This window comes from Ranitomeya imitator, chromosome 4 (assembly GCF_032444005.1).
Source record: "Ranitomeya imitator isolate aRanImi1 chromosome 4, aRanImi1.pri, whole genome shotgun sequence".
NCBI lineage: Eukaryota > Metazoa > Chordata > Amphibia > Anura > Dendrobatidae > Ranitomeya > Ranitomeya imitator.
In genome coordinates this window covers 181095625-181121548 of record NC_091285.1, presented here as the reverse complement: position 1 = coordinate 181121548, position 25924 = coordinate 181095625, and the positions used below count along the sequence as shown (strand labels likewise).

Genomic DNA, 25924 nt, shown 5'->3' with positions numbered 1-25924 from the left:
AGCAGAATAACACCAAGGGTGCAGGTAAATCATACTATACATCAATTTGCCACAGGGAGCACCATGAAGTGTAGCTTCTCATGTCCACACTTACAGATCAGGGCAATGTTGTCAGCTTACCCAAGTTACTGGCACATCCTTTAAATCTGACAGGTGAGGGGTGTGATACATAAGCAATTACATGAAGCAGTTGAGTGTTTTCTTCATTACTCCTTTACCCTCATTTCAAGCTGAGTGTTATATTGTGATTTCTACATGTTAACCCCCATATCATAGGGGATTCCCACTGACGTGCTTTAGTGTTACTGAATACTCTGCATTCCTTCCCAAATTATCTATCATGATTGATTTTGTCTATTCTGATGCATGTACTTTAGTTACCTCTTTTAATTTATTATCTTATGTTATAGTACACTGAGGAAGGTCTAAATGATCGAAATGTCTGTATTTTGTACTATGTGTCTGTTGCATAAAAACTTTTTTCTGATGATCATCCGTTTTGAGGGCCAAATTCATTCTCCTTAAAAATAAGCAACATCTGAAGCTGGAGTGTTATATATCTGTTCCCCAGTCCATTTCTTTATATTTTCGGACCTTTGTTAAACCACTTACAAACCAGGCAAGGTTTCCCCATTCTTGTCAAGGCCCCTTTTTGTTAATTTTCATACATATTGTTTAAAAAACTGGAATTAAATTTATTGTTCCCATATTTAAATATTTCTTTTGTGAAACATGAAGTCTAAATTTTACATTATTTTAATACTGTTTTATTTTATTTTTCAAAATCAGGAGTAAATAAAGGATTTATGTGTCTGTTAACATTTTTGTTTTGTGTTTTTTATTTTATTTTTTATTGAGTTTTTTATCATTTATTTTACACAGGGTTTGTCTAACTTTGGAAACATTTGTCTTTTTCTTGCTTGAATGGATAAAAAAATGCAATTGGGTTTTATTAAAAACATTTGAGCTTTTTGCCTATTAGCTTTGTGTTTATTGCTGGTGGCAGAATTAGTTGAAGTTGAGCTTTTTATCTTCACTTTATCCAATGTGTTGGGCACTTGATTTTGTGGCATTCACTATTACGTAGGCATGACAGATTCTTATATAATAGTAATTGTGCACACATCCATGTCCCAAATACATCTGTTAAAGTAAAATTAAGGACAAACTCTTTAAATACTTTTTTAAAAATCTTATGTCTCTCGTACTAGTGCTAGTATATTGACACTAGTTACGGGGGAAATTCACCCTATTGCCTGCATAGGTCCTCTCCTAGAACCATCACTTCCTGCTCTTCCTGCACTCGGCCATCACGTGATCACGGTATGTAGGAGGAAGTGCTATCTGCGCTTTCTATACTGAATATCCAGCACTTCCAGATGCGAATATATTTTAACACTATTGCCAGAACTGGAGTAGAGCAGCGCTCGACAGTCCCAGCCCCAGCGTGCAGGGGTGTGATGAGGCCAGCGTGCTGCTGACACCATCACACTACTACCGTCACCGATGTGCCGCACCGCAGAGAAGGAGAGATGGCATAGCCAATAGTAAGATACTCCATCAGGGAGCTGAAGATTAAATGAATGATATCATTGTGGTTGAAGGAGGAGGTGGTTAATGTTACTATATGGGCACATAATGTGGGTGGCAATTGGGAAGGGGGTAGGGTGTGGGGTGGGTATTTTGGAGAAAGGCAGTGTGTGCAAATATTGTGCCGAAGGGGGCAGTTTGTGGGGGACATTTTGCAGAGATGCCGTGTGGTGGGGATATATTGCTTGCAAAAGGGCAGTGAGCGGAGGACATTTTGCCGAGGTGCCGTGTGGGAGGGATATTTTTCTTGGAGAGGTGCAGTATGGCAGTGTGTGGAGATAGTTTTCAGAGGGGCATTTTGCGGTGGATTTTTTTGCATTGGGGCAGTGAGTGGAGACATTTTTCAGAGGGGCAGAGTGTGGAGGATATTTTGCAGAGGTGAAGTGTGGAAGAGATATTTTGCAGTGGGGAAGTGTACAGAGGGCATTTTGCAGATGGGCAGCATGCAGAGGGCATATTGCAGAGGGGCAGTGTGCGGGGGACATTTGGCAGCGGGGCAGTGTGCTGAGGGCATATTGCAGAGGGACAGTGTGCGTTGGATATTTGGCAGAGTAGCTGTGTGGGGGATATTTCGTGCAGGAAGCACATGCAATTATTTATTCAGAGACACAGCATGGATATTTTTATTTATGGGGCAATATAATGATACTTTTATTTTTATGGGCACCATGTCAGGAAGTGCTGTTGAAGACAAAGAAGATGTAAATCTGCAGAGATGAGCTCTGGGAGTGAAATCTCTTTATGGGGTCTGTACTATATGGAGACAAAAAGGGATGGGAACTACTTCAATCACGGAAGATGATAAATATAAGGTCCCTGGATGTATACGTTTATATGTGATCCTTCCTGCTTCGCTTCCGTGATGTGGTTCTTCCACGTTTCACAGTCTGATGATGACTGTTAACAAATTCCAGTATCTCTTTACTATTGTTAAAGACACACTGGGAGTTGTAGGTGCATACAATGCAATTATACATGGGGCTGACCTGACATTGCAGTTGATCGCTGTACTAACCTTGGCGATTTATACATGTACTGACAGTGGTTCTGATCTTGTGCACATGTAGTAATCAAAAATGTGCTTCATGGCTATGTTAATATTTAGAAATCCTCAAAACTTAGAGTTTTTAGATTATGAGGAGGATTTGACAAGCTTCTGCTCATTTTCTGTCCAAAAACTCAGTGTCAGTTAGTATATGATCATATTTATTTTTTTAGCAGAAACTGAGCAGAATCTCTCTAAATCCTCCTCAAATGCTCAAAACTTAGTTTTGGTGATGTATTAATGTACTAATGGACCATTAGTAATGGTGGTTCTAGTGATGTATTTTTCTAAGTACCACTTTACATTTTTTGTGCCTCTTGGGATTGGCTCAGTATGGCATTGTGGCCCTTGGACCAAAACATGTTGTATATTCCAGTTTTAGAATACATTACTGATTCTGTATCAATATAGTTTTTGGCAGAGGAGAAATTTTGAAAAAATTCCAGAATGTGAAATATACTATATCATTATCAGACCACTCTCTAGCAATAACACAAGTTACCGTATATATTTGACTATATGTTGACCTGAGTATAAGCTGAGACACCTAATTTTGCCACGAAAAATTGGGAAAACGTATTGACTTGAGTATAAGCCGGGTATGCATTGTCCCCACATCCCTATCCTGTTATGCATGGCTCCCCATACCTGTCCTTGTGTGCATGGCTTCCCATCCCTATCCTTGTATGTACGGCTCCTCATCTCCATCCTTGTATGCATGGCTCCCCATCCCATTTGCATGGCTCCCTGTCTTTGTTTGCTTTTGCATGGTTCCCCATCCCATCCTTGTATGCATGGCTCCCCGTCAATATATGCATGGCTCCTTATCCCCATCCTTGTATGCATTGCTCCTTATCCCATATCTTTGTATGTATAGTTCTTATAAAAAACACATCCTACTTACCTTCCCTGCACGCCCTTGCTGCATCTCGTTCTGGCACCACCAGTGCAGTGAATTTTCATTTCTCTTTAGCAGCGGGCACAGTTACAGCCGCCGGCTCCTGCCTCTGTAACCCGCTGCTCCGCCGCTCCCCCCACCATATTTATGTGACAATGACTTGTGTATAAGCCTAGGGGGGGCGTTTTCAGCACTAAAAAATGTGCTGAAAAACTCGGCTTATGCATGAGTATATACGGTAATTTACAGAGAGAAAACATTCATAGGTTACATAAACTATTGAATTTAAATTAATACAATCAAACACCCCCAAATAATAAAACAGAAATAAAAGCAGCTATGCAAATGAATTAATAGTGTGGATTTAACAAAAGATCTTAAAAATAATATTCGGCAAGAGGAAGGAAGAGCGGCTTAAGGAGTTACACTTTAAAAAAATTCCAAACTTCACTCTTCTTTTTGAATGGTAAGAAACGTTCAGTCCAAAAATTATTGATTTTGTACAATTAACAACCTTTTTTTTAGAACATACAGTACCATTTCCAAATCTTACAGAAGAGGAAAGGGTAGCCTTGGATATGTTTGTGATAAGGAGCGTACTGCCAGCACTTACTTCTGTGATTATCACAGCTGTGATTGAAAATCTACCTGTGTGTGAGCTGAACACCAGACAACTATAGGAATACGGGTGCACACCAAAAAGATAAATCTAATATAGTCCAAAAAAATAAAAAAAAAGGAGGCACTCACGATCCAATTAAGACAGTCCTTTATTTAATCCATAAAACGGGTACAGAGAGAGAGGAGCGGAAACCCTCTGTGGACAATGGCCGTTTTGCACTGATTGCACTTCAAGAGGTCAAGTCCTGTGGTGGATGGGGGTATGTCCTGGCCTTTCACCCTTTTGGGGGCACAAGACATGGATTTCCTAATCCACACTGCTCTCTGCCCGACCTATTGACCATACATAAGGGGTTGTAAAGGAATAAGAGGTTTTCAGTTGGGGACTCGGTGGGAAACGTTACCGATGTACTCAGGTCATGTGTTATTATTTTTAGGAAATGTAAGGGAACATCTAAGGACAGTTATTAAATTGATGAAAGAATTTGATATTTTTCCTAGATTTAATATTAATTGGGATAAGTCACATATTATTATTGGACTAGAATTTAGAAGTTATAGAGGGTGTTATACATATTATTCCAGAGTGCAACAGCTTAAAACATTTGGCATTAAATATATCACGTGGAACTATATAGAAGTGAATGTGAAATCGTCGTTGAGTCGATTTAGCAGAATGGTAAAAATATGGAGGGAGAAGAAAAAATCAATCTGATTAAAATGTACTTATTTTTATATTTATTTAAAAAATTCCACTTTTTGCTACTTAGTGACTGATTGTAGCAAGAAATGTATACAAATAGACCTTCCACCCTGAGACTGAAAAGTAACTACACTTTATAAATGTACAGTCATCTATCCTGACGTTCTCCTTTTGTCTCCTTGTACCTCCATTGCTTAGCTCTGTGTTCCGTTCATCCTACCTCCAAGATGGTGGTCACATTGGTAAATCTAAACCACATCTTCCCTGTCTCTTCTGTGCTGTGAGATGGAAAGGAAAGGCAGGAGAGGCGTGGATAAGATTTACCAGTGCACAGGACAATATTAGCGTTGGACGATTAGTACAGGACAATCATTGTGTTACCAGGATTATTCTGCACATAGACGAGACTGATTCTCCATTTTGTAAGAAAATAAATAACCCTTGGTTCTAGAGTGAACAGCAAATATATTCAACGTAGATGAATATAGGTCTACAAAGATGCATGCTCCAATGCTGACCAAATGTGAGGCCTCTGCTAAGGTCACAAAATAACCAACACACTATAAATGGAGAGTAAATTGTTTTTCTAATTTCTTATATTATTTCTCCCTTTTTAGGAGACAGCGGTGTGAGGCCATCCCTCCCAGGCAGCACAATCTCTGATAACATCAAGAGATTAGATTTCCATCAGGTGCTTGGCCGGGGAAGTTTTGGAAAGGTAAGAACCTGACTCCTTGAAAAAGCCATTACCAGGCGAAACGTGCGTTGGAGGAAACAGGAAATTATTGGGTATCTATATATATAATTGTCTAAGGGTTTTTCCGTCTGTCTGTCTTTCTGTCCTGGAAATCCCACGTCTCTGATTGGTCGAGGCCGCCAGGCCTCGACCAATCAGCGACGGGCACAGCGACAATGATGTCATAAAGGACGTAGACATCCCGCGTCTCTGATTGGTCGAGGCCGCCCGGCCTCGACCAATCAGCAACGGGCACAGCGACGATGATGTCATAATGGTTGCCATGGCGACGATGATGTCATAAAGGTTGCCTCGACCAATCAGCGACGGGCACAGTCTGCTGCGAATTCTGGAATCATCATTGTCCATATACTACGGGGACATGCATATTCTAGAATACCCGATGCGTTAGAATCGGGCCACAATCTAGTGGACTTTATAATGCTATAAGATATTTCCTTTATCTTATTACTGTTGCCTTATTGACTTTTGAATGCAGGTCTGCACATATATATATTGGCTATATGTTAAAGGGTTCTCTTGATAAATATATTAGTTTATGACTGTGTCCATGTACCCACTCCAATTATTGCACTGGGGTTTTTTCTTATTCTGTTGTTTGGTTGTCCCCATTTTTTAATCTGTATATTTTTTTTAATATTATTAATAAAATTTCATATTTTTATTATATTATTTTTGTATTGGTATTTTTTCACCCTATTCTTTGGAGAAGGTTAAGGTAAGAGCCTACAACATTAGGAGCGCAGATTGTACACTGTTTGCCGTACAACACTGTAATAACCATATTAGATCCCCAGATTCAGGTGTTTCTGACAGGGCGGTTTCCAAATGTTTTGCTACCTTTACTAATACAAGGCTACGGTCAGACTTTCAGTATTGGTCAGTATTTCCCATCAGTGTTTGTAAACCAAAACCAGGAGTGGGTGATTTATACAGAGGTGGTGACGTGTTACTATTACACTTTTGCTCTGATTGTTCCTCAGCTGGTTTTAGCTTACAAATACTGAGGTAAAATACTGATCAAATGCTGACAGTGTGACTGTTATAGTGTTTTCGGGTAGTCCACAGTGGGTTAAAGTGTTTTTCTGGTGCCTCTGACTTCTGCACCAGGCATTTGTAGGCGCTGCTGATGTTATCCTCACAGGTGCCTATGCCTTGGGAACTTGGATGGGAAAAAGATAACAGCAAGTATTTTTCATTTTAGTTGCTTGATCCGGTTTTCTGTGTAAGTGTGGGCCAGACACATATCTACACAACAGCATGCAGAAGTGAGAGCTGCTGTAGAGACTGTAGGTATAATATCTGACCAGAGCATCTTCATCCACATGTTAGCTGTGTCCCCTTCATGGAATGTGGAAGGAGGTGTTCAGGTCGGATGAGACCAATAGCTGAACTTTTGGGGCTAAATGCAAAACACTATTTGAGGAGGAAATCTAACACTGCAGATCACCCTCAAAACACCATCCGCACTGTCAAACATGTTGGTGGCAGCATCATGATGTGGGAATGCTTCTCTACAGCTGGGACAGTGAATCTGTTCAGAGTTGATCAGAAGATGAATGGAGCTAAATACAGGGCAATTGTACAGGGCAATCATGCAGGATAACCTAGAGACATACCTCAAAAGACTTGAAGCAGTTATTGCAGAGAAAGGTGGTACTACAAAGTATTAACTCAAGGAAGCTGAATACAAAAGCACGTTACAATTTTCAAATTTATGTTTTTTTTAAATACATAGAATATGATGTATAATTTCTTTACACTTCACACATACTTTCTACTTTGCATTGGTATATCACGTAAAATTCCAATAAAATATATTTACGTTTGTGGTTGTAACTTAATAAAATATGGAAAAGGTCACAGGGTATGAATACTTTTGCAACGCACTGTACATGTTATACATCTGCATGTACATAGCTATGTGTGAATATGTGTGTGTAGTCAGAATGGTAACTATTGAAGATATTGCACAGAATTAAAAATAATAATAATTCAAAACATTCTAGCAGGATTAGTTTAAGAATATATGACCAATGTTTAAATTCCTGCATTATCCAATGATTTTTGCTTACCCTGAGGCAATGGTGATGTCTCATACATTCTCCTGATTGCTGACCAATGACTGGTCCTAATGGTTTTGTCCAATAAATGGAGACATCCGCAATGAGATCAGTGATTGTCTGCAGCAAGGTAAACAAGCACAGGTTAGGACCGCTGTGCCTGGCTATATAATAGCAGAAGATTTATCAGGGGAACATTGTTTTTTTATCATACTACTTCCCTCTTAATACTATTACTGCCAACTATCTCAGAATTTCCAGGACATTCCTGAAGAAAGAGATTGCTCCTTCGTTACCAGAAAAGCCAACAAATATCCCGATGCATTCTCTTCAAAATATATTCACCTCTTCATTTCCTGCAGTCCTTATAACTCCTGGCTTCACTGTAACATAAAACCTGACCCCAGTGGTGCTGTGGGGTGAAAAGGAGTTTAGGAACAGGGCAAAGTGTCTGCTAATGTAGTCTCAGGTCTGTGCTGAAGATTAGGTGTGTAGAGGAGGATCCCACACGTTACGCTACTGCCACGTAGCTTCCTCAAGGGTAAAGTGCTGGTGCATGGTGCGAAGTTGATATATAAAGGATGAAATCTCAACAGTATGTAATCAAACAATAATTACCCATGTCAGCGCAGCCTGAAAAGGAGGAATCACCCAGGAGTCTCTTATACCCCAACTTCACACAATGCACCAGCACTTTACCCTTGGGGAATCTGCATGACAGTAGTGTAATGCGCGGGGTCCACTTCTACTTTCCCTCGTGGTGGGTCCCATCACTGGTGATTTATTGTTATGTTTTATTTCATTTTTCTTTGATTGGGTTATCTATTATTCTTTTGTTATGCCTTATACAGCATTCCAGCTTTCCCCTTAGATAATCATGCTCATCAAAGATATTGTGATTCATTTAGATTGTGTGTACGATATTTTTGCTTGATCTTTACCTTATGATATTATTGACCATGGTATTTTTATGCTACAGTTGATACTTCAAGCATATATCCATATTGCAGCAATTATTCTGTGCACCTTTATTTCTATCCACAGTTTGCAGGCAACCCCCTTCTGCTCTATACCATTCCTTACCATTGTTTTTCACAGCACTGGGGGGAATAAGCTTTTTTGCCGCTCTCCCTGTGCATTAGGACAGGGCCAGTGTGCTTTATTTCAATGTGACTCTCTGACTCCCTGTTTTGATTTTTTTTGATGCATGTCTTTGTGTGTCTTTTGGTATCAACAAATTCTTGTTTTTTCATACATTTAGCATTCATTGTATTATGTTGGTTATTTGGTGCCTTATATGCACCACACTGCTGTTTTGTTCTCATTACAATTTTTGGGTGTACGACACAATATCATTATTCATTATTGTTGTGGTGCCAGTTCCTCTTGGCTCCCCATAGGTGCAGGTATACAATTTGCATACCTGTGGTCACGTGCTGACGAGACGTGTACAGCCTTGCTCAATACAAGTGAATTGAGTGAGGCCGGATAAATGACCACCCGCTTCTGATACTGAAGAATCCTCACTAGTCTGCAGTCACATAAAGACACTGCAGACTTGTGCCCCAAGGCTGGACAATGAAACTCACCAACTAATGACCATTGTTTTCTAGGTGGTGCTGGCGGTAGATAAATATACCCGCCAGCAATTTGCAGTAAAAGTCATCACAAAGAGGAACCTGCTAGCTGAAGGAGAGGAGCGCGCGATGGTGGAGCGGCGTGTGTTACAACTTGCATCTGGCAGCCCCTTCCTTCTTCATGGCACATTCGCCTTTCAGACCAAGGTAAAATTGTGACCGGTTCATTAATATTGGATAAACCATAAAGGTCACTCATCTATCTGCACAAAACATATCCACATGTACATATGGTGTTAACATTTCAGCATTGAAAACATTTTAATGTCCTGCTCCTTGTATGTGTAGCTTCACCTACTGTGGGAACACTGGACAAACCCTGGGAACCAGGCAATGTGCCTAGAAATATGATGCTGTCGGGTAACTTTTTGGGTATCTTATTGAAGTCTATGGAAAATCTTGGAGTGGTCCAACTGGCTCCCAAAATCTGAAGTCATTTGTCCACCCCTATGGATGTCATTCTTAATGAGCACTTCACAATGGTGAGAAATGCAGAAGTCAACATTACAGTGAAAAGTAATGCCGTACATTTAGCCCATCACATTCTACATATGTAGATATATCTTCTATATGTGTATGCTTAGAATAACCAATAAACACATGGTAAAATGAATAAAGTATCATTATTGCTATTATTGTGTAACTATAGCTTCATGAGTAAGTGGAATACAGATCGATCACAAAAGCTATGGGATCTAAGGAAAATCCACATTTCACTCTCATCAGAATGTCCATCACTATGGAGAAGAAATATCTGATTATTGAGAGTTAGTAAATGTATAGATGCTACAATGACTTTATCACACGACTGACATCTACGTCTTGTCTCACAGGAGCTTGTTCTTCTTGGAATGGAGTATGTCACCTGCGGAGAATTCCACCATCTCCTGATGAGGAAAGGATGTCTGGACGTCCCCAGTGCACGGTACAGTAGCCATAGTCTAAGTCATACAGCTATGCATTGTATAAATGAGACTGACTAGATTGATTAGATTGTTGGCCCTAAGGTCCCAATAACTTCATATCTTCCATTCACAGGGATGTTACTAGTGGAACACTTAGAAAAATATGGCTCTTTTTTTCCGCCATAACTAGCACCACACCTGTCCACAGATTGTGTACGGTATCGCAGCTCATCCTCAATCACTATAGTGATGTGACGCATTATTTTTTAGATACATTTACAGTGTAATAGTAACAGTTGTGTACCCCTAAAGGCAAGAGGAACTTAGTGAGGTTGTCCACTACTTGGATAGGTCATCAATGTCTGATAGGTGTCCATGCAACACCCGGCACACGGACAGTCGAGGAGAGAGGGTCAGGGAGCTTCAAACGTGGCAGCAATTCTGTCCAAATGAGGCTGGGTATGATGAAAACCACAGGTGGGCGCCAATCCCGCTGGTGAGAGCAGCCGTAGTAGAGAGAGAAGGATTGTATCTGGTTGGTGTGCCGTATACAATCCTTCCTTCTCTCTCCACCCCCGACTGTCAGCTCTTTACCGTGTCGGCAGTGACTGGATCTGACCAGTTACGGAACTGGACAGCAGAGTTTGATCTACTGTATAGTGGCCGCGGTCGGGGGCTGCACATCTGACCCTCATTCAGTCAATAGTGGGTAGATGTGCAGTACCCAACTGCGGACACTATACATATGCCAGGCCGCTCTCCATAAAAAATCTAAAAATAAACAAGATGAATCGAGTTACAAATAAAAAGCTATATACTTAAAGGAGAAGAGAAAAAAAGTGATTGGTGGATATGTTGCACTTTTAAGAGTCATTGTTTTTTCTTTAACCCCTTCGCGACATGCGCCGTACTAGTACTGCGCTGCCGGCACTGCATTAGTGCCAGCAGCAGTACTAGTACGGCGCACCGATCACCGCGGTCTCGCGCTGAGCGCCGCGGTGATCGGGTGCGGGGGTCAGCTGTATATGACAGCTGACACCCCGCAGCAATGCCCACGATCGGCGCTATCGCCGATCGCGGGCATTTAACCCCTCTGATGCCGCTGTCAGTAGTGACAGCGGCATAGAGGGGGATCGCGCAGGGACGGGGGCTCCCTGCGCTCTCCCACCGGAGCAACGCAATGAGATCGCGTTGCTCCGCTGACCCGGAAGGAGTCCCCGGATCCAAGATGGCTGCCGGACTCCTTCCGGGTCATGAAGTGACCTGGCTAGCCGGCGCCTGCTGAGAGCAGGCGCTGGAAAGCCAGCTAAACTGCATGTCAGATCGTTGATCTGACAGTGTGCTATGCACAGTGTCAGATCAATGATCTAATCTAATACAGAGATGTCCCACCCTGGGACAATGTTAGAAAGTAAAAAAAAAAAAAAATAGAATGTGTAAAAAAAAATAAAAAAAAATCCCCCCCCCCAAAAAAAAAACATTTCCCAATAAATCCATTTATTTATGTAAAAAAAAAAAAAAAACAATAAATGTACACATATTTGGTATCGCCGCGTCCGTAACGACCCGCTCTATAAAACTGTCCCACTAGTTAACCCCTTCAGTGAACACAGCAAAAAAAAAAAAAAAAAAACAAGGCAAAAAACAACGCTTTATTATCATACAGGCGAACAAAAAGTGGAATAACACGCGATCAAAACGACGGATATAAATAACCATGGTACCGCTGAAAACGTCATCTTGTCCCGCAAAAAAAAAGCCGCCATACAGCATCATCAGCAGAAAAATAAAAAAGTTATAGCTCTCAGAATAATGCGATGCAAAAACAATTATTTTTTTATATAAAATAGTTTTTATTGTGTAAAAGCGCCAAAACATAAAAAAAATTACATAAATGAGGTATCGCTGTAATCGTACTGACCCGAAGAATAAAACTGCTTTATCCATTTTACCACACGTGGAACGGTATAAACGCCCCCCCTAAAAGAAATTCAGGAATTGCTGGTTTTTGTTCATTCCGCCTCCCAAAAATCGGAATAAAAAGCGATCAAAAAATGTCATCTGCCCGAAAATGTTACCAATAAAAACGTCAACTCGTCCCGCAAAAAACAAGACCTCATATGACTCTGTGGGCCAAAATATGGATAATTTATAGCTCTCAAAATGTGGTGATGCAAAAACTATTTTTTGCAATAAAAAGCGTCTTTTAGTGTGTGACAGCTGCCAATCATAAAAATCCGCCAAAAAAACGCTATAAAAGTAAATCAAACCCCCCTTCATCACCCCCTTAGTTAGGGAAAAATAATAAAATGTAAAAAAATGTATTTATTTCCATTTTCCCATTAGTGCTAGGGTTAGGGCTAGGGTTAGGGCTAGGGCTAGGGTTAGGGCTAGGGTTAGGGCTAGGGTTAGGGCTAGGGTTAGGGCTAGGGCTAGGGTTAGGGTTAGGGCTAGGGTTAGGGTTGGGGTTAGGGTTTCAGTTATAATTGGGGGTTTCCACTGTTTAGGCACATCAGGGGCTCTCCAAACGCGACATGGCGTCCGATCTCAATTCCAGCCAATTCTGCTTTGAAAAAGTAAAACAGGGCTCCTTCCCTTCCGAGTTCTCCTGTGTGCCCAAACAGTGGTTCCCCCCAACATATGGGGTATCAGCGTTCTCAGGACAAGTTGGACAACAACTTTTGGGGTCCAATTTGTCCTGTTACCCTTGGGAAAATAAAAACATAGGGGATAAAATATCATTTTCGTGGAAAAAAAAATATTTTTTATTTTCACGGCTCTGCGTTATAAACTGTAGTGAAACACTTGTTGGTTCAAAGCTCTCACAACACATCTAGATAAGTTCCTTGGGGGGTCTAGTTTCCAATATGGGGTCACTTGTGGGGGGTTTCTACTGTTTAGGTACATCAGGGGCTCTGCAAATGCAACATGACGCCTACAGACCAATCCATCTAAGTCTGCATTTCAAATGGCGCTCCTTCCCTTCCGAGCTCTGCCGTGCACCCAAACAGTGGTTCCCCCCAACATATGGGGTATCAGCGTTCTCAGGACAAGTTGGACAAAAACTTTTGGGGTCCAATTTGTCCTGTTACCCTTGGGAAAATAAAAACATAGGGGATAAAATATCATTTTCGTGGAAAAAAAAATATTTTTTATTTTCACGGCTCTGCGTTATAAACTGTAGGGAAACACTTGTTGGTTCAAAGCTCTCACAACACATCTAGATAAGTTCCTTGGGGGGTCTAGTTTCCAATATGGGGTCACTTGTGGGGGGTTTCTACTGTTTAGGTACATCAGGGGCTCTGCAAATGCAACATGACGCCTGCAGACCAATCCATCTAAGTCTGCATTTCAAATGGCGCTCCTTCCCTTCCGAGCTCTGCCGTGCACCCAAACAGTGGTTCCCCCCAACATATGGGGTATCAGCGTTCTCAGGACAAGTTGGACAACAACTTTTGGGGTCCAATTTCTCCTGTTACCCTTGGGAAAAAAAAATTGCGGGCTAAAACATCATTTTGTGGAAAGAAATAATGATTTTTTAATTTTCACAATGCTACATTCTAAACTTTAGTGAAACAATTGGGGGTTAAAAGTGCTCACCACACATCTAGATAAGTTCCTTAGGGGGTCTTCTTTCCAAAATGGGGTCACTTGTGGGGGGTTTCCACTATTAAGGCACGTCAGGGGCTCTCCAAATGCGACATGGCGTCCGATCTCAATTCCAGCCAATTTTGCATTGAAAAGTCAAATGGCACTCCTTCCCTTCCGAGCTCTGCCATGCGCTCAAACAGTGGTTTATCCCCATATATGAAGTATCGACGTACTCAGGACAAATTGCACAACAACTTTTGGGGTCCAATTTATCCTTTTACCCTTGGGAAAATAAAACATTTGGGGCAAAAAGATCATTTTTTGTGAAAATTAATAAAAATTTTTTTTTTACGGCTCTACATTATAAACTTCTGTGAAGCACTTGGAGGTTCAAAGTGCTCACCACACATCTAGATTAGTTCCTTAGGGGGTCTACTTTCCAAAATGGTGTCACTTGTGGGGGTTTCCACTGTTTAGGCACATCAGGGGCTCTCCAATCGTGACATGGGCTCCGATCTCAATTCCAGCAAATCTTGCATTGAAAAGTCAAATGGCGCTCCTTCCCTTCCGAGCTCTGCCATGTGCCCAAACAGTGGTTTACTCCCACATATGGGGTATCGGCGTACTCAGGACAAATTGTACAACGAATTTTGTGGTCCAATTTCTCCTGTTACCCTTGGTAAAATGAAACAAATTGGACCTGAAGTAAAAATTTTGTGAAAAAAAGTTAAATGTTCAATTTTTTTAAACATTCAAAAAATTCCTGTGAAGCACCTGAAGGGTTAATAAACTTTTTGAATGTGGTTTTGAGAACCTTGAGGGGTGCAGTTTTTAGAATGGTGTCACTTTTGGGCATTTTCTGTCATATAGACCCCTCAAAGTCACTTCAAGTGTGAGGTGGTCCGTAAAAAAATGGTTTTGCAAATTTTGTTGCACAAATGAGAAATCGCTGGTCAACTTTTAACCCTTATAACGTCCTAACAAAAAAAAGTTATGTTTCCAAAATTGTGCTGATGTAAAGCAGACATGTGGGAAATGTTGTTTATTAACTATATTATGTGATATAACTCTCTAATTTAAGGGCATAAAAACTAAGAGTTTGAAAATTGCTAAATTTTCATAATTTCCGACAAATTTTTGTTTTTTTCACAAATAAATGCAAGTCATATCGAAGAAGTTTTACCACTATCATGAAGTACAATATGTCACGAGAAAACAGTGTCAGAATCACCAGGATCCGTTGAAGCGTTTCAGAGTTATGACCTCATAAAGTGACAGTGGTCAGAATTGTAAAAATTGGCCCTGTCACTTAGGTGAAAACAGGCTTTGGGGTGAAGGGGTTAATATTGAGACTGTCCATTAATACCTGTGTTCCTAGTATTCAGATGAGCAGGTCCAGGTGCAATATAACCAGTATATATGTGACTACCCTACTGGACAATAATAATAATAATAATATAAATATATGCATATATAGTAAACATGCCAAATTTATTATTATTATTATTATTATTTTATTTATATTTTTACAATTTATAATAAGCATAAAATCCTGAAACGTTCTGCCTGTCTAGTCTACTGAGCGGTATATATTTCTGAGTTTCTCAGTCACTCACTACTATTTTCTCTTCTTTTCTTTGTGCCAGATTCTATGCCGCAGAACTTGTGTGCGGAATCCAACACCTGCATTCTAAGGGCATCATCCACCGGTAACTAGAAATCCATCTAATCCTCCAACCCCAGTGGTGCCTATAACTATACACAGCATTACTGATAATTATGGAGCGCACACTGATAAGAATCCATTTGTCTTCTTCCTCACAGAGATCTCAAGCCTTCTAACATCTTGGTGGCGGCGACGGGCCATTTAAAGATTGCCGACTTCGGACTGGCACTTGAGAACATCTATGGCGACCGGACAGCCACCGAATACGCTGGGACACCAGGCTTCATGGCTCCTGAGATGCTGGCTGCGGATGAGTACAATGCTGGGGTAGACTGGTACGCATTTGGCATCATTTTAAACATTATGATTACCAGCAGGTCCAAATACCATCGAGGACTCTTCAGTGCTTCCAGCAAGGAGGCGAAGGACATCATTAAAAAGGTCAGTACATGATATAAGTTATATTACTGGTATGTTATTGTGTGATTAACTGTGATGTTATCTGTTATTTACTGTTTTATTTTGCTCCGTTGGTGGAAGGGAGTAAATCTTCCTCATTGTAGATCAAATGTTTACGTGTTCAATGTATTGTAGGGATGTAGTAATGGAATATATTACCTGTCATGTGGTAGTCTAGATTTCAGAAGAAAAACACTAATATATAGGGTTTTTTTTATCATTAAATATTTTTTTTATTTTATTTAGGGATCTGTTATATACTGTAAATGTAAATGTTTTTTTCTTCTTTTGCAGCTCCTCCGAGAAGATCCTGCCAGGCGCCTTGGAGTCAACGGTAACATCAGAGCCCATAGGTTTTTCCAGCGTATTGACTGGGACTCAGTGGAATCCCTTAGAATGTGTCCGCCACACGTTCCTGTGCCAGTAAGTATTAGAAGAGATGTTTTATATAGACGCATAGATTTATAGTTTCACACAGCTTTAATCTCTTTTTCCAAATTCATAATGTTACTAATAAGAGTGATTGGGGCTGGCCTGAGCCTTCATGCTATGCTGGGATGAGGCTTATGCCACTAATAATTCATTTACAAGTCTAATAAATCTGGGGTCAAGTTTGTTTGTGGAGAGATTGGAAGCCCCCATACATGTTAATCGATTGGCAGATAGTGATAAAATCTGCCGATCATTGGATGACATATGTAGAGGCCTCTAGCTTACCTGAACTTTACTATAGACTGTTCTGTATTCACCTTCTTGTGCTTTCTTTTTATCTTACAGCCAAGCAACATCCAGCGCGGCTCCAGACCATTCAATCTTCAAATTCTGGAAGCAGCAGAGGCTAACAACTCAGCCCTCTCAGCAGACCACCAGGCCTTATTCACGGGGTTCTCATTTACCAACATCAGCTGGAAAACCCCAAACCATCCACCAGCTCTTTAATACCATCAGAGCAAGCTGTCGTCCTGAGACCCAAGAAGAACATCAAAATGAAGAAGATCTGGATGGAGAAGCAGGACCTCGGCAATCAGGAATGAAAATTGTCAGGACCCAAGCAAGGATCAGGACTCCAGAAGAACACCAAAGATATCCCTGTTCAAAAGAATGGCCACAAAGATGGATGAGGTAAGGAGGTAAGTGCCCAGTGGGGGCTTTCATGTGTGGCATTATGATGTGCCTGGGAATACCATGCACACTACATGCCCCTGACAATCAGAGCCTTATGATACTATATGTATAGTGTTACACTGTATATATACTACATAAGAGATAAGAAACCTTCTAGTTATATTTACCGGTGACTATCGGTGACAATAACTACACTTTTCCCCCTCCTCCATAGCACCTCATAGAGATGTTGTGGGCGACGGGGAAATAAGGTGTGCGATGGCTGGCTATTTAGGGGTGGAGGAGGCCAGATTTTTTTTTTTTTTTAATCATAGCATTTAAAGCTATATTGCTTTGCTATGTAAAATAATTATATTTCCCGGTGATTACCGGTGAGTATAATTACACTTTTCCCCCTCTTCCAGAACAACTCATTGAGCTGCCTTGGGCGACGGGGAAATAAGGTGTGCGATGGCTGGCTATTTAGGGGTGGAGGAGGCCAGTTTTTTTTTTTAAATCATAGCAGTTAAAGCTATATTGCTTTGCTGTGTTAAGTAATTATATTTACCGGTGACTACCAGTGAGTAGAGTTACACTTTTCCCCCTCCTTCATAACAACTCATTGAGCTGTCTTGGGCGACGGGGAAATAAGGTGTGAGATGGCTGGCTATTTAGGGGTGGAGGAGGCCAGTTTTTTTTTTTTTTTTTTTAATCATAGCATTTAAAGCTATATTGCTTTGCTATGTAAAATAATTATATTTACCGGTGATTACCGGTGACTGTAGTTACACTTTTCCCCCTCCTTCATAACAACTCATTGAGCTGTCTTGGGTGACAGAGAAATAAGGTGTGCGATGGCTGGCTATTTAGGGGTGGAGGAGGCCAGTTTTTTTTTTTTTTTTTTTAATCATAGCATTTAAAGCTATATTGCTTTGCTGTGTTAAATAATTATATTTACCGGTGACTACCGGTGACTGTAGTTACACTTTTCCCCCTCCTTCATAACAACTCATTGAGATGTTGTGGGCGACGGGGAAATAAGGTGTGCGATGGCTGGCTATTTAGGGGTGGAGGAGGCCAGTTTTTTTTTTTTTTTAATCATAGCATTTAAAGCTATATTGCTTTGCTATGTAAAATAATTATATTTACCGGTGATTACCGGTGACTGTAGTTACACTTTTCCCCCTCCTTCATAACAACTCTTTGAGCTGTCTTGGGCGACAGGGAAATAAGGTGTGCGATGGCTGGCTATTTAGGGGTGGAGGAGGCCAGTTTTTTTTTTTTTTTTAATCATAGCATTTAAAGCTATAATGCTTTGCTATGTAAAATAATTATATTTACCGGTGATTACCGGTGACTATAGTTACACTTTCCCCCCTCCTTCATAACAACTCACAGAGATGTTGTGGGCGACGGGGAAATAAGGTGTGCGATGGCTGGCTATTTAGGGGTGGAGGAGGCCAGTTTTTTTTTTTTTTTTAAATCATAGCATTTAAAGCTATATTGCTTTGCTGTGTTAAATAATTATATTTACCGGTGACTACCATTGAGTATAGTTACACTTTTCCCCCTCCTTCATAACAACTCATTGAACTGTCTTGGGCGATGGGGAAATAAGGTGTGCGATGGCTGGCTATTTTGGGGTGGAGGAGGCCATTTTTTTTTTTTTAATCATAGCATTTAAAGCTATATTGCTTTGCTATGTAAAATAATTATATTTACCGGTGATTACCGGTGACTGTAGTTACACTTTTCCCCCTCCTTCATAACAACTCATTGAGCTGTCTTGGGCGACAGGGAAATAAGGTGTGCGATGGCTGGCTATTTAGGGGTGGAGGAGGCCAGTTTTTTTTTTTTTTTTAATCATAGCATTTAAAGCTATAATGCTTTGCTATGTAAAATAATTATATTTACCGGTGATTACCGGTGACTGTAGTTACACTTTCCCCCCTCCTTCATAACAACTCACAGAGATGTTGTGGGCGACGGGGAAATAAGGTGTGCGATGGCTGGCTATTTAGGGGTGGAGGAGGCCAGTTTTTTTTTTTTTTTTTTAAATCATAGCATTTAAAGCTATATTGCTTTGCTGTGTTAAATAATTATATTTACCGGTGACTACCAGTGAGTATAGTTACACTTTTCCCCCTCCTTCATAACAACTCATTAAACTGTCTTGGGCGATGGGGAAATAAGGTGTGCGATGGCTGGCTATTTTGGGGTGGAGGAGGCCATTTTTTTTTTTTTTAATCATAGCATTTAAAGCTATATTGCTTTGCTATGTAAAATAATTATATTTACCGGTGATTACCGGTGACTGTAGTTACACTTTTCCCCCTCCTTCATAACAACTCATTGAGCTGTCTTGTGTGACGGGGAAATAAGGTGTGCGATGGCTGTCTATTTAGGGGTGGAGGAGGCCAGTTTTTTTTTTTTTAATCATAGCATTTAAAGCTATATTGCTTTGCTATGTAAAATAATTATATTTACCGGTGATTACCGGTGACTGTAGTTACACTTTTCCCCCTCCTTCATAACAACTCATAGAGATGTTGTGGGCGACGGGGAAATAAGGTGTGCGGTGGCTGGCTATTTAGGGGTGGAGGAGGCCAGTTTTTTTTTTTTTTTTTAATCATAGCATTTAAAGCTATAATGCTTTGCTATGTAAAATAATTATATTTACCGGTGATTACTGGTGACTGTAGTTACACTTTTCCCCCTCCTTCATAACAACTCACAGAGATGTTGTGGGCGACGGGGAAATAAGGTGTGCGATGGCTGGCTATTTAGGGGTGTAGGAGGCCAGTTTTTTTTTTTTTTAAATCATAGCATTTAAAGCTATATTGCTTTGCTGTGTTAAATAATTATATTTACCGGTGATTACCGGTGACTGTAGTTACACTTTTCCTCCTCCTTCATAACAACTCATAGAGATGTTGTGGGCGACGGGGAAATAAGGTGTGCGATGGCTGGCTATTTAGGGGTGGAGGAGGCCAGTATTTTTTTTTTTTTTTAATCATAGCATTTAAAGCTATAATGCTTTGCTATGTAAAATAATTATATTTACCGGTGATTACTGGTGACTGTAGTTACACTTTTCCCCCTCCTTCATAACAACTCACAGAGATGTTGTGGGCGACGGGGAAATAAGGTGTGCGATGGCTGGCTATTTAGGGGTGGAGGAGGCCAGTTTTTTTATTTTTTTAAATCATAGCATTTAAAGCTATATTGCTTTGCTGTGTTAAATAATTATATTTACCGGTGATTACCGGTGACTGTAGTTACACTTTTCCTCCTCCTTCATAACAACTCATAGAGATGTTGTGGGCGACGGGGAAATAAGGTGTGAGATGGCTGGCTATTTAGGGGTGGAGGAGGCCAGTTTTTTTTTTTTTTTTTTAATCATAGCATTTAAAGCTATATTGCTTTGCTATGTAAAATAATTATATTTACCGGTGATTACCGGTGACTGTAGTTACACTTTTCCCCCTCCTTCATAACAACTCATTGAGCTGTCTTGGGTGACAGAGAAATAAGGTGTGCGATGGCTGGCTATTTAGGGGTGGAGGAGGCCAGTTTTTTTTTTTTTTAATCATAGCATTTAAAGCTATATTGCTTTGCTATGTAAAATAATTATATTTACCGGTGATTACGGGTGACTGTAGTTACACTTTTCCCCCTCCTTCATAACAACTCATTGAGCTGTCTTGGGTGACAGGGAAATAAGGTGTGCGATGGCTGGCTATTTAGGGGTGGAGGAGGCCAGTTTTTTTTTTTTTTTTTAATCATAGCATTTAAAGCTATAATGCTTTGCTATGTAAAATAATTATATTTACCGGTGATTACCGGTGACTGTAGTTACACTTTTCCCCCTCCTTCATAACAACTCACAGAGATGTTGTGGGCGACGGGGAAATAAGGTGTGCGATGGCTGGCTATTTAGGGGTGGAGGAGGCCAGTTTTTTTTTTTAAATCATAGCAGTTAAAGCTATATTGCTTTGCTGTGTTAAGTAATTATATTTACCGGTGACTACCAGTGAGTAGAGTTACACTTTTCCCCCTCCTTCATAACAACTCATTGAGCTGTCTTGGGCGACGGGGAAATAAGGTGTGAGATGGCTGGCTATTTAGGGGTGGAGGAGGCCAGTTTTTTTTTTTTTTTTTTTAATCATAGCATTTAAAGCTATATTGCTTTGCTATGTAAAATAATTATATTTACCGGTGATTACCGGTGACTGTAGTTACACTTTTCCCCCTCCTTCATAACAACTCATTGAGCTGTCTTGGGTGACAGAGAAATAAGGTGTGCGATGGCTGGCTATTTAGGGGTGGAGGAGGCCAGTTTTTTTTTTTTTTTTAATCATAGCATTTAAAGCTATATTGCTTTGCTATGTAAAATAATTATAGTTACCGGTGATTACCGGTGACTGTAGTTACACTTTTCCCCCTCCTTCATAACAACTCATAGAGATGTTGTGGGCGACGGGGAAATAAGGTGTGCGATGGCTGGCTATTTAGGGGTGGAGGAAGCCAGTTTTTTTTTTTTTTAATCATAGCATTTAAAGCTATATTGCTTTGCTATGTAAAATAATTATATTTACCGGTGATTACGGGTGACTGTAGTTACACTTTTCCCCCTCCTTCATAACAACTCATTGAGCTGTCTTGGGTGACAGGGAAATAAGGTGTGCGATGGCTGGCTATTTAGGGGTGGAGGAGGCCAGTTTTTTGTTTTTTTTAATCATAGCATTTAAAGCTATAATGCTTTGCTATGTAAAATAGTTATATTTACCGGTGATTACCGGTGACTGTAGTTACACTTTTCCCCCTCCTTCATAACAACTCACAGAGATGTTGTGGGCGACGGGGAAATAAGGTGTGCGATGGCTGGCTATTTAGGGGTGGAGGAGGCCAGTTTTTTTTTTTTTTAAATCATAGCATTTAAAGCTATATTGCTTTGCTGTGTTAAATAATTATATTTACCGGTGACTACCAGTGAGTATAGTTACACTTTTCCCCCTCCTTCATAACAACTCATTGAGCTGTCTTGGGCGACGGGGAAATAAGGTGTGAGATGGCTGGCTATTTAGGGGTGGAGGAGGCCAGTTTTTTTTTTTTAAATCATAGCATTTACAGCTACCATATTTTTCGTATTTTTCGGACTATAAGACGCACTTCTTTCCTCCCAAAATGTGTAGGAAAATGGGGGGTGCATGTTATGCTCTGGATATATTGGCTCTGGCTGTGGTGGGGAGGTGGGGAAGTGGTATCAGAGGAGCAGCGGTTCACAGAGGCAGGAGTCGGGAGCTCTGGCTGACTCCTGTGCCCACTGCTAAAGAGAAATGAATATGCACTGTATTCCACGCTCATGGGTGTGGAGGGCAATGAATATTCATTTCTTCCTGGCATCCTGGTATGATTGATTGGCCCCATACCCTTACTGGTATGATTGGCCCCATCCCAGCCCTGGTATCCATGGCACCATCAGGATACCTTCCTTCACTCCCTTGCCATCGCAGCGTCCTGCTCCGCTACCAGCAGCTTAATGCTTGTAAGAAACGCATATCAGAGACATCAGGCGCTGCTCACAAATGGAGCACAGCTGCCGGAATGCTCACCAGGTGTTCATCAGAGATCAAGGTGAGCATCCATTCCTCTTCAGTAGCGCACACTGTCAGCTACCTGCTTCCTGCTGCTGCCAGCGTTCACGTGTGCCAATACATAAGAGAAATGAATATTCAAAATTCAAAATATTAATTTCAATTAAGTATCAGCACACGAAGCAGGAAGCAGGTGGCTGACAGTGAGCGCTACTGAAGAGGAATGGAAACTCACCATGATCTCTGATGAACACCCGGTGAGTAATCTGGCAGCTGTGCTCTGCTTCAGAGCAGCGCATGATGCCCCTGCCATGTTCTGCTTACAAGCATTAAGCAGCTGCTGGCACTGGAGCAGGACGCTGTGACCTCAAAGGAGCTGAGGAAGGTAAGAGTAAAAGTTTTTAAAAAAAAATCTTTTCTGATGGGGCCATGGATACCAGGACTGGGATGGGGCCAATCACACCAGCAAGGGGATGGGGCCAATCAATTATACCAGGAACTGGATGGGGCCAATCAATCCTACCAGAAACTGGATGGGGCCAATCAATCATACCCGGAACTCGATGGGGACAAACAATCATACCAAGAGCTGCATGTGGCTAATCAATCATACCTGGAAGTGGTGGGGCCAATCAATCATACCAGGAATGAGATGGAGCCAATCAATCATACCAGGAACAGGATGGGGCCAATCAATCATACCAGGAACAGGATGGGGCAAATAAATCAAGCCAGGAACGGCATGGGGCCAATCAATCATACCAGGAATGGGATGGGGCCAATCAATCATGACGAGGACGGGATGGGGCCAATCAACCATACCAGGAACTGGATGTGACCAATTAATCATATCTGGAACTGGATGGGGCCAAACAATCATACCAGGAGCTGGATGTGGCCAATCAATCATACCTGGAACTGGTAAGATACTGAACAAATGCCCTGGAAGAAGTAATAGGGACAAAAAACTGCAATAGTACATCAACAACAACAGGTGAAAGCAAACATCAGGAACGGAGTATAATCCTCAATATAGTTTTATTAAGATACAAACATGACAAATACACCATAAATATAAAATAAGAACCACTGGACACCAATAACAGGACACAACATTACCGACATGGAAAAGCCAGTAAATATATATATGATAAATAAAGATTCAATGCTCCAAACAATGTCTATCAGATACAATATCCCAATATATCAGCATATGCTAAGATAGCTAGCTGCATTGCATAGTGCAAGAAAGTGCATAGTGCAGAGGAGATATAAGTCTAACCAAGACCTAGCAATGAAGTGAAACTCACGGAGGAAACATGAAATACTTACAAATTAGCAGAGGCAATGTGCCGGTAAGAGGTCGGTCCCTGCCGCCCCAGCGCACGTTTCGTCGAGACTTCCTGAGGAAGTTGGGGCGACAGGGACCGACCTCTTACTGGCACATTGCCTCTGCTAATTTGTAAGTATTTCATGTCTCCTCCATGAGTTTCACTTCATTGCTAGGTCTTGGTTAGACTTATATCTCCTCTGCACTATGCACTTTCTTGCACTATGCAATGCAGCTAGCTATCTTAGCATATGCTGATATATTGGGATATTGTATCTGATAGACATTGTTTGGAGCATTGAATCTTTATTTTTCATATATATATTTACCGGCTTTTCCATGTCGGTAATGTTGTGTCCTGTTATTGGTGTCCAGTGGTTCTTATTTTATATTTATGGTGAATTTGTCATGTTTGAATCTTAATAAAACTATATTGAGGATTATACTCCGTTCCTGGTGTATTATTTCACCTGTTGTTGTTGCTGGAACTGGTAAGGCCAATCACTCATACCAGGAGCTGGATGGGGCCAATCAATTATACCAGGAGCGGGATGGGGCCAATCAATCATACCAGGAACAGGATGGGGCCAGTGAATCATACCAGGAACAGGATGTTGCCAATCAATCATACTTGGAACTGGATGGGGCCAAACAATCATACCAGGAGCTAAATGTGGCCAATCAATCGTACCTGGAACTGGATGAGCCAAGCAATCATACCAGGAGCTGGGTGTGGCCAATCAATCATAGCAGAAACAGGATGGTGCCAATAAATCATACCAGGAATGGGATGGGGTCAATCAATCATATCAGGAAAGGGATGGGGCCAGTCAATCATACCAGGAACAGGATGTTGCCAATCAATCATACCTGGAACTGGATGGGGCCAAACAATCATACCAGGAGCTGCATTTGGCCAATCAATCATACCAGAAACGGGATGGGGACAATCAATCATACCAGGAAAAAGATGGGGCTAATCAATCATGCCAGGAACATGATTGGACCAATCATATCAGCAAGACGATGGGGCTAATAAATCATACCAGGAATTGGATGAGGCCAATCAATCAAGCCAGTAACTGGATGGGGCCAATCAATCATACCAGGTGCTAGATGTGGCCAATAAATCATACCTGGAACTGGATGGGGCCAATCAATCATACCAGGAACTGGATGGGGCCAATCAATCATACCAGGAACTGGATGGGGCCAATCAATCATAACAGGAACAGTATGGGGTCAATCAATCTTACCAGGAATTGAATGGGGCCAATCAATCATACCTAGAACTGGATGGGGCAAATCAATCATACCAGAATCGGGATGGGGCCAATCAATCATACCAGAAACGGGATGGGGCCAATCAATCACACCAGGAACTGGATGGACCCAATCAATCATACCAGGAACTGGATGTGGCCAATCAATCAAACCTGGAACAGGTTGCCGTCAAATCAATCATGCCAGGAATGGGATGGGGCCAATCAATAATATCAGAATAAGAATCGGACCATGCATACCAGAATAAGGATGGGGCGATGCATATAAGCATGGGGATGAGGGGCATGCATACCAGGATAAGGATGAGGGGACCTTATTTGCCAGGATAGGCGATCTTAAGTACAGAATTGACCACATGTTTAGCTTCTTTTTTTTTCTAATTTCCTACTCTAAAACCTAGGTGCATCTTATGGACCGGTGTGCCATATAGTCCAAAAAATACAGTATTTTGTTTTGCTATGTGTTAGGGTTGGCAGAACGCACCAAGTATATATATATATATATATGTATAAATAGGTGCATTCGCAACCCGGGGTCCACCGTGCAGGGGAGAAACCTGCTGCTGGCAAATGGCGGCGCTATATGGCGGTATAAGCTAACTCTTAACTCCACAGAGTCGCTAGAAATAAGATGCTGTGCCCTGTTAGCGTCAAAGGGGAACACAGCTAACTGCT

At 41.1% G+C, this 25924-nt stretch overlaps 1 protein-coding gene and 1 long non-coding RNA gene across 2 annotated transcripts; both read left to right on the top strand.

Moving 5' to 3' along the window:
- Window positions 1-9318: 9318 nt before the first annotated feature.
- LOC138674012 (uncharacterized) lies at window positions 9319-15498 on the top strand. Its single transcript, XR_011320428.1, has 4 exons — window positions 9319-9461; window positions 9603-9796; window positions 10148-10239; window positions 15457-15498. It is a non-coding gene; the product is annotated as an uncharacterized lncRNA (long non-coding RNA).
- A 293-nt stretch (window positions 15499-15791) lies between these two features.
- LOC138674011 (protein kinase C delta type-like) lies at window positions 15792-17261 on the top strand. The gene is made up of 3 exons (XM_069761995.1): window positions 15792-15917; window positions 16230-16358; window positions 16713-17261. Exons 1-3 carry the CDS (start codon window positions 15840-15842, stop codon window positions 16872-16874), a joined length of 369 nt encoding a protein of 122 aa, XP_069618096.1. The 5' UTR covers window positions 15792-15839; the 3' UTR covers window positions 16875-17261.
- Window positions 17262-25924: the final 8663 nt, after the last annotated feature.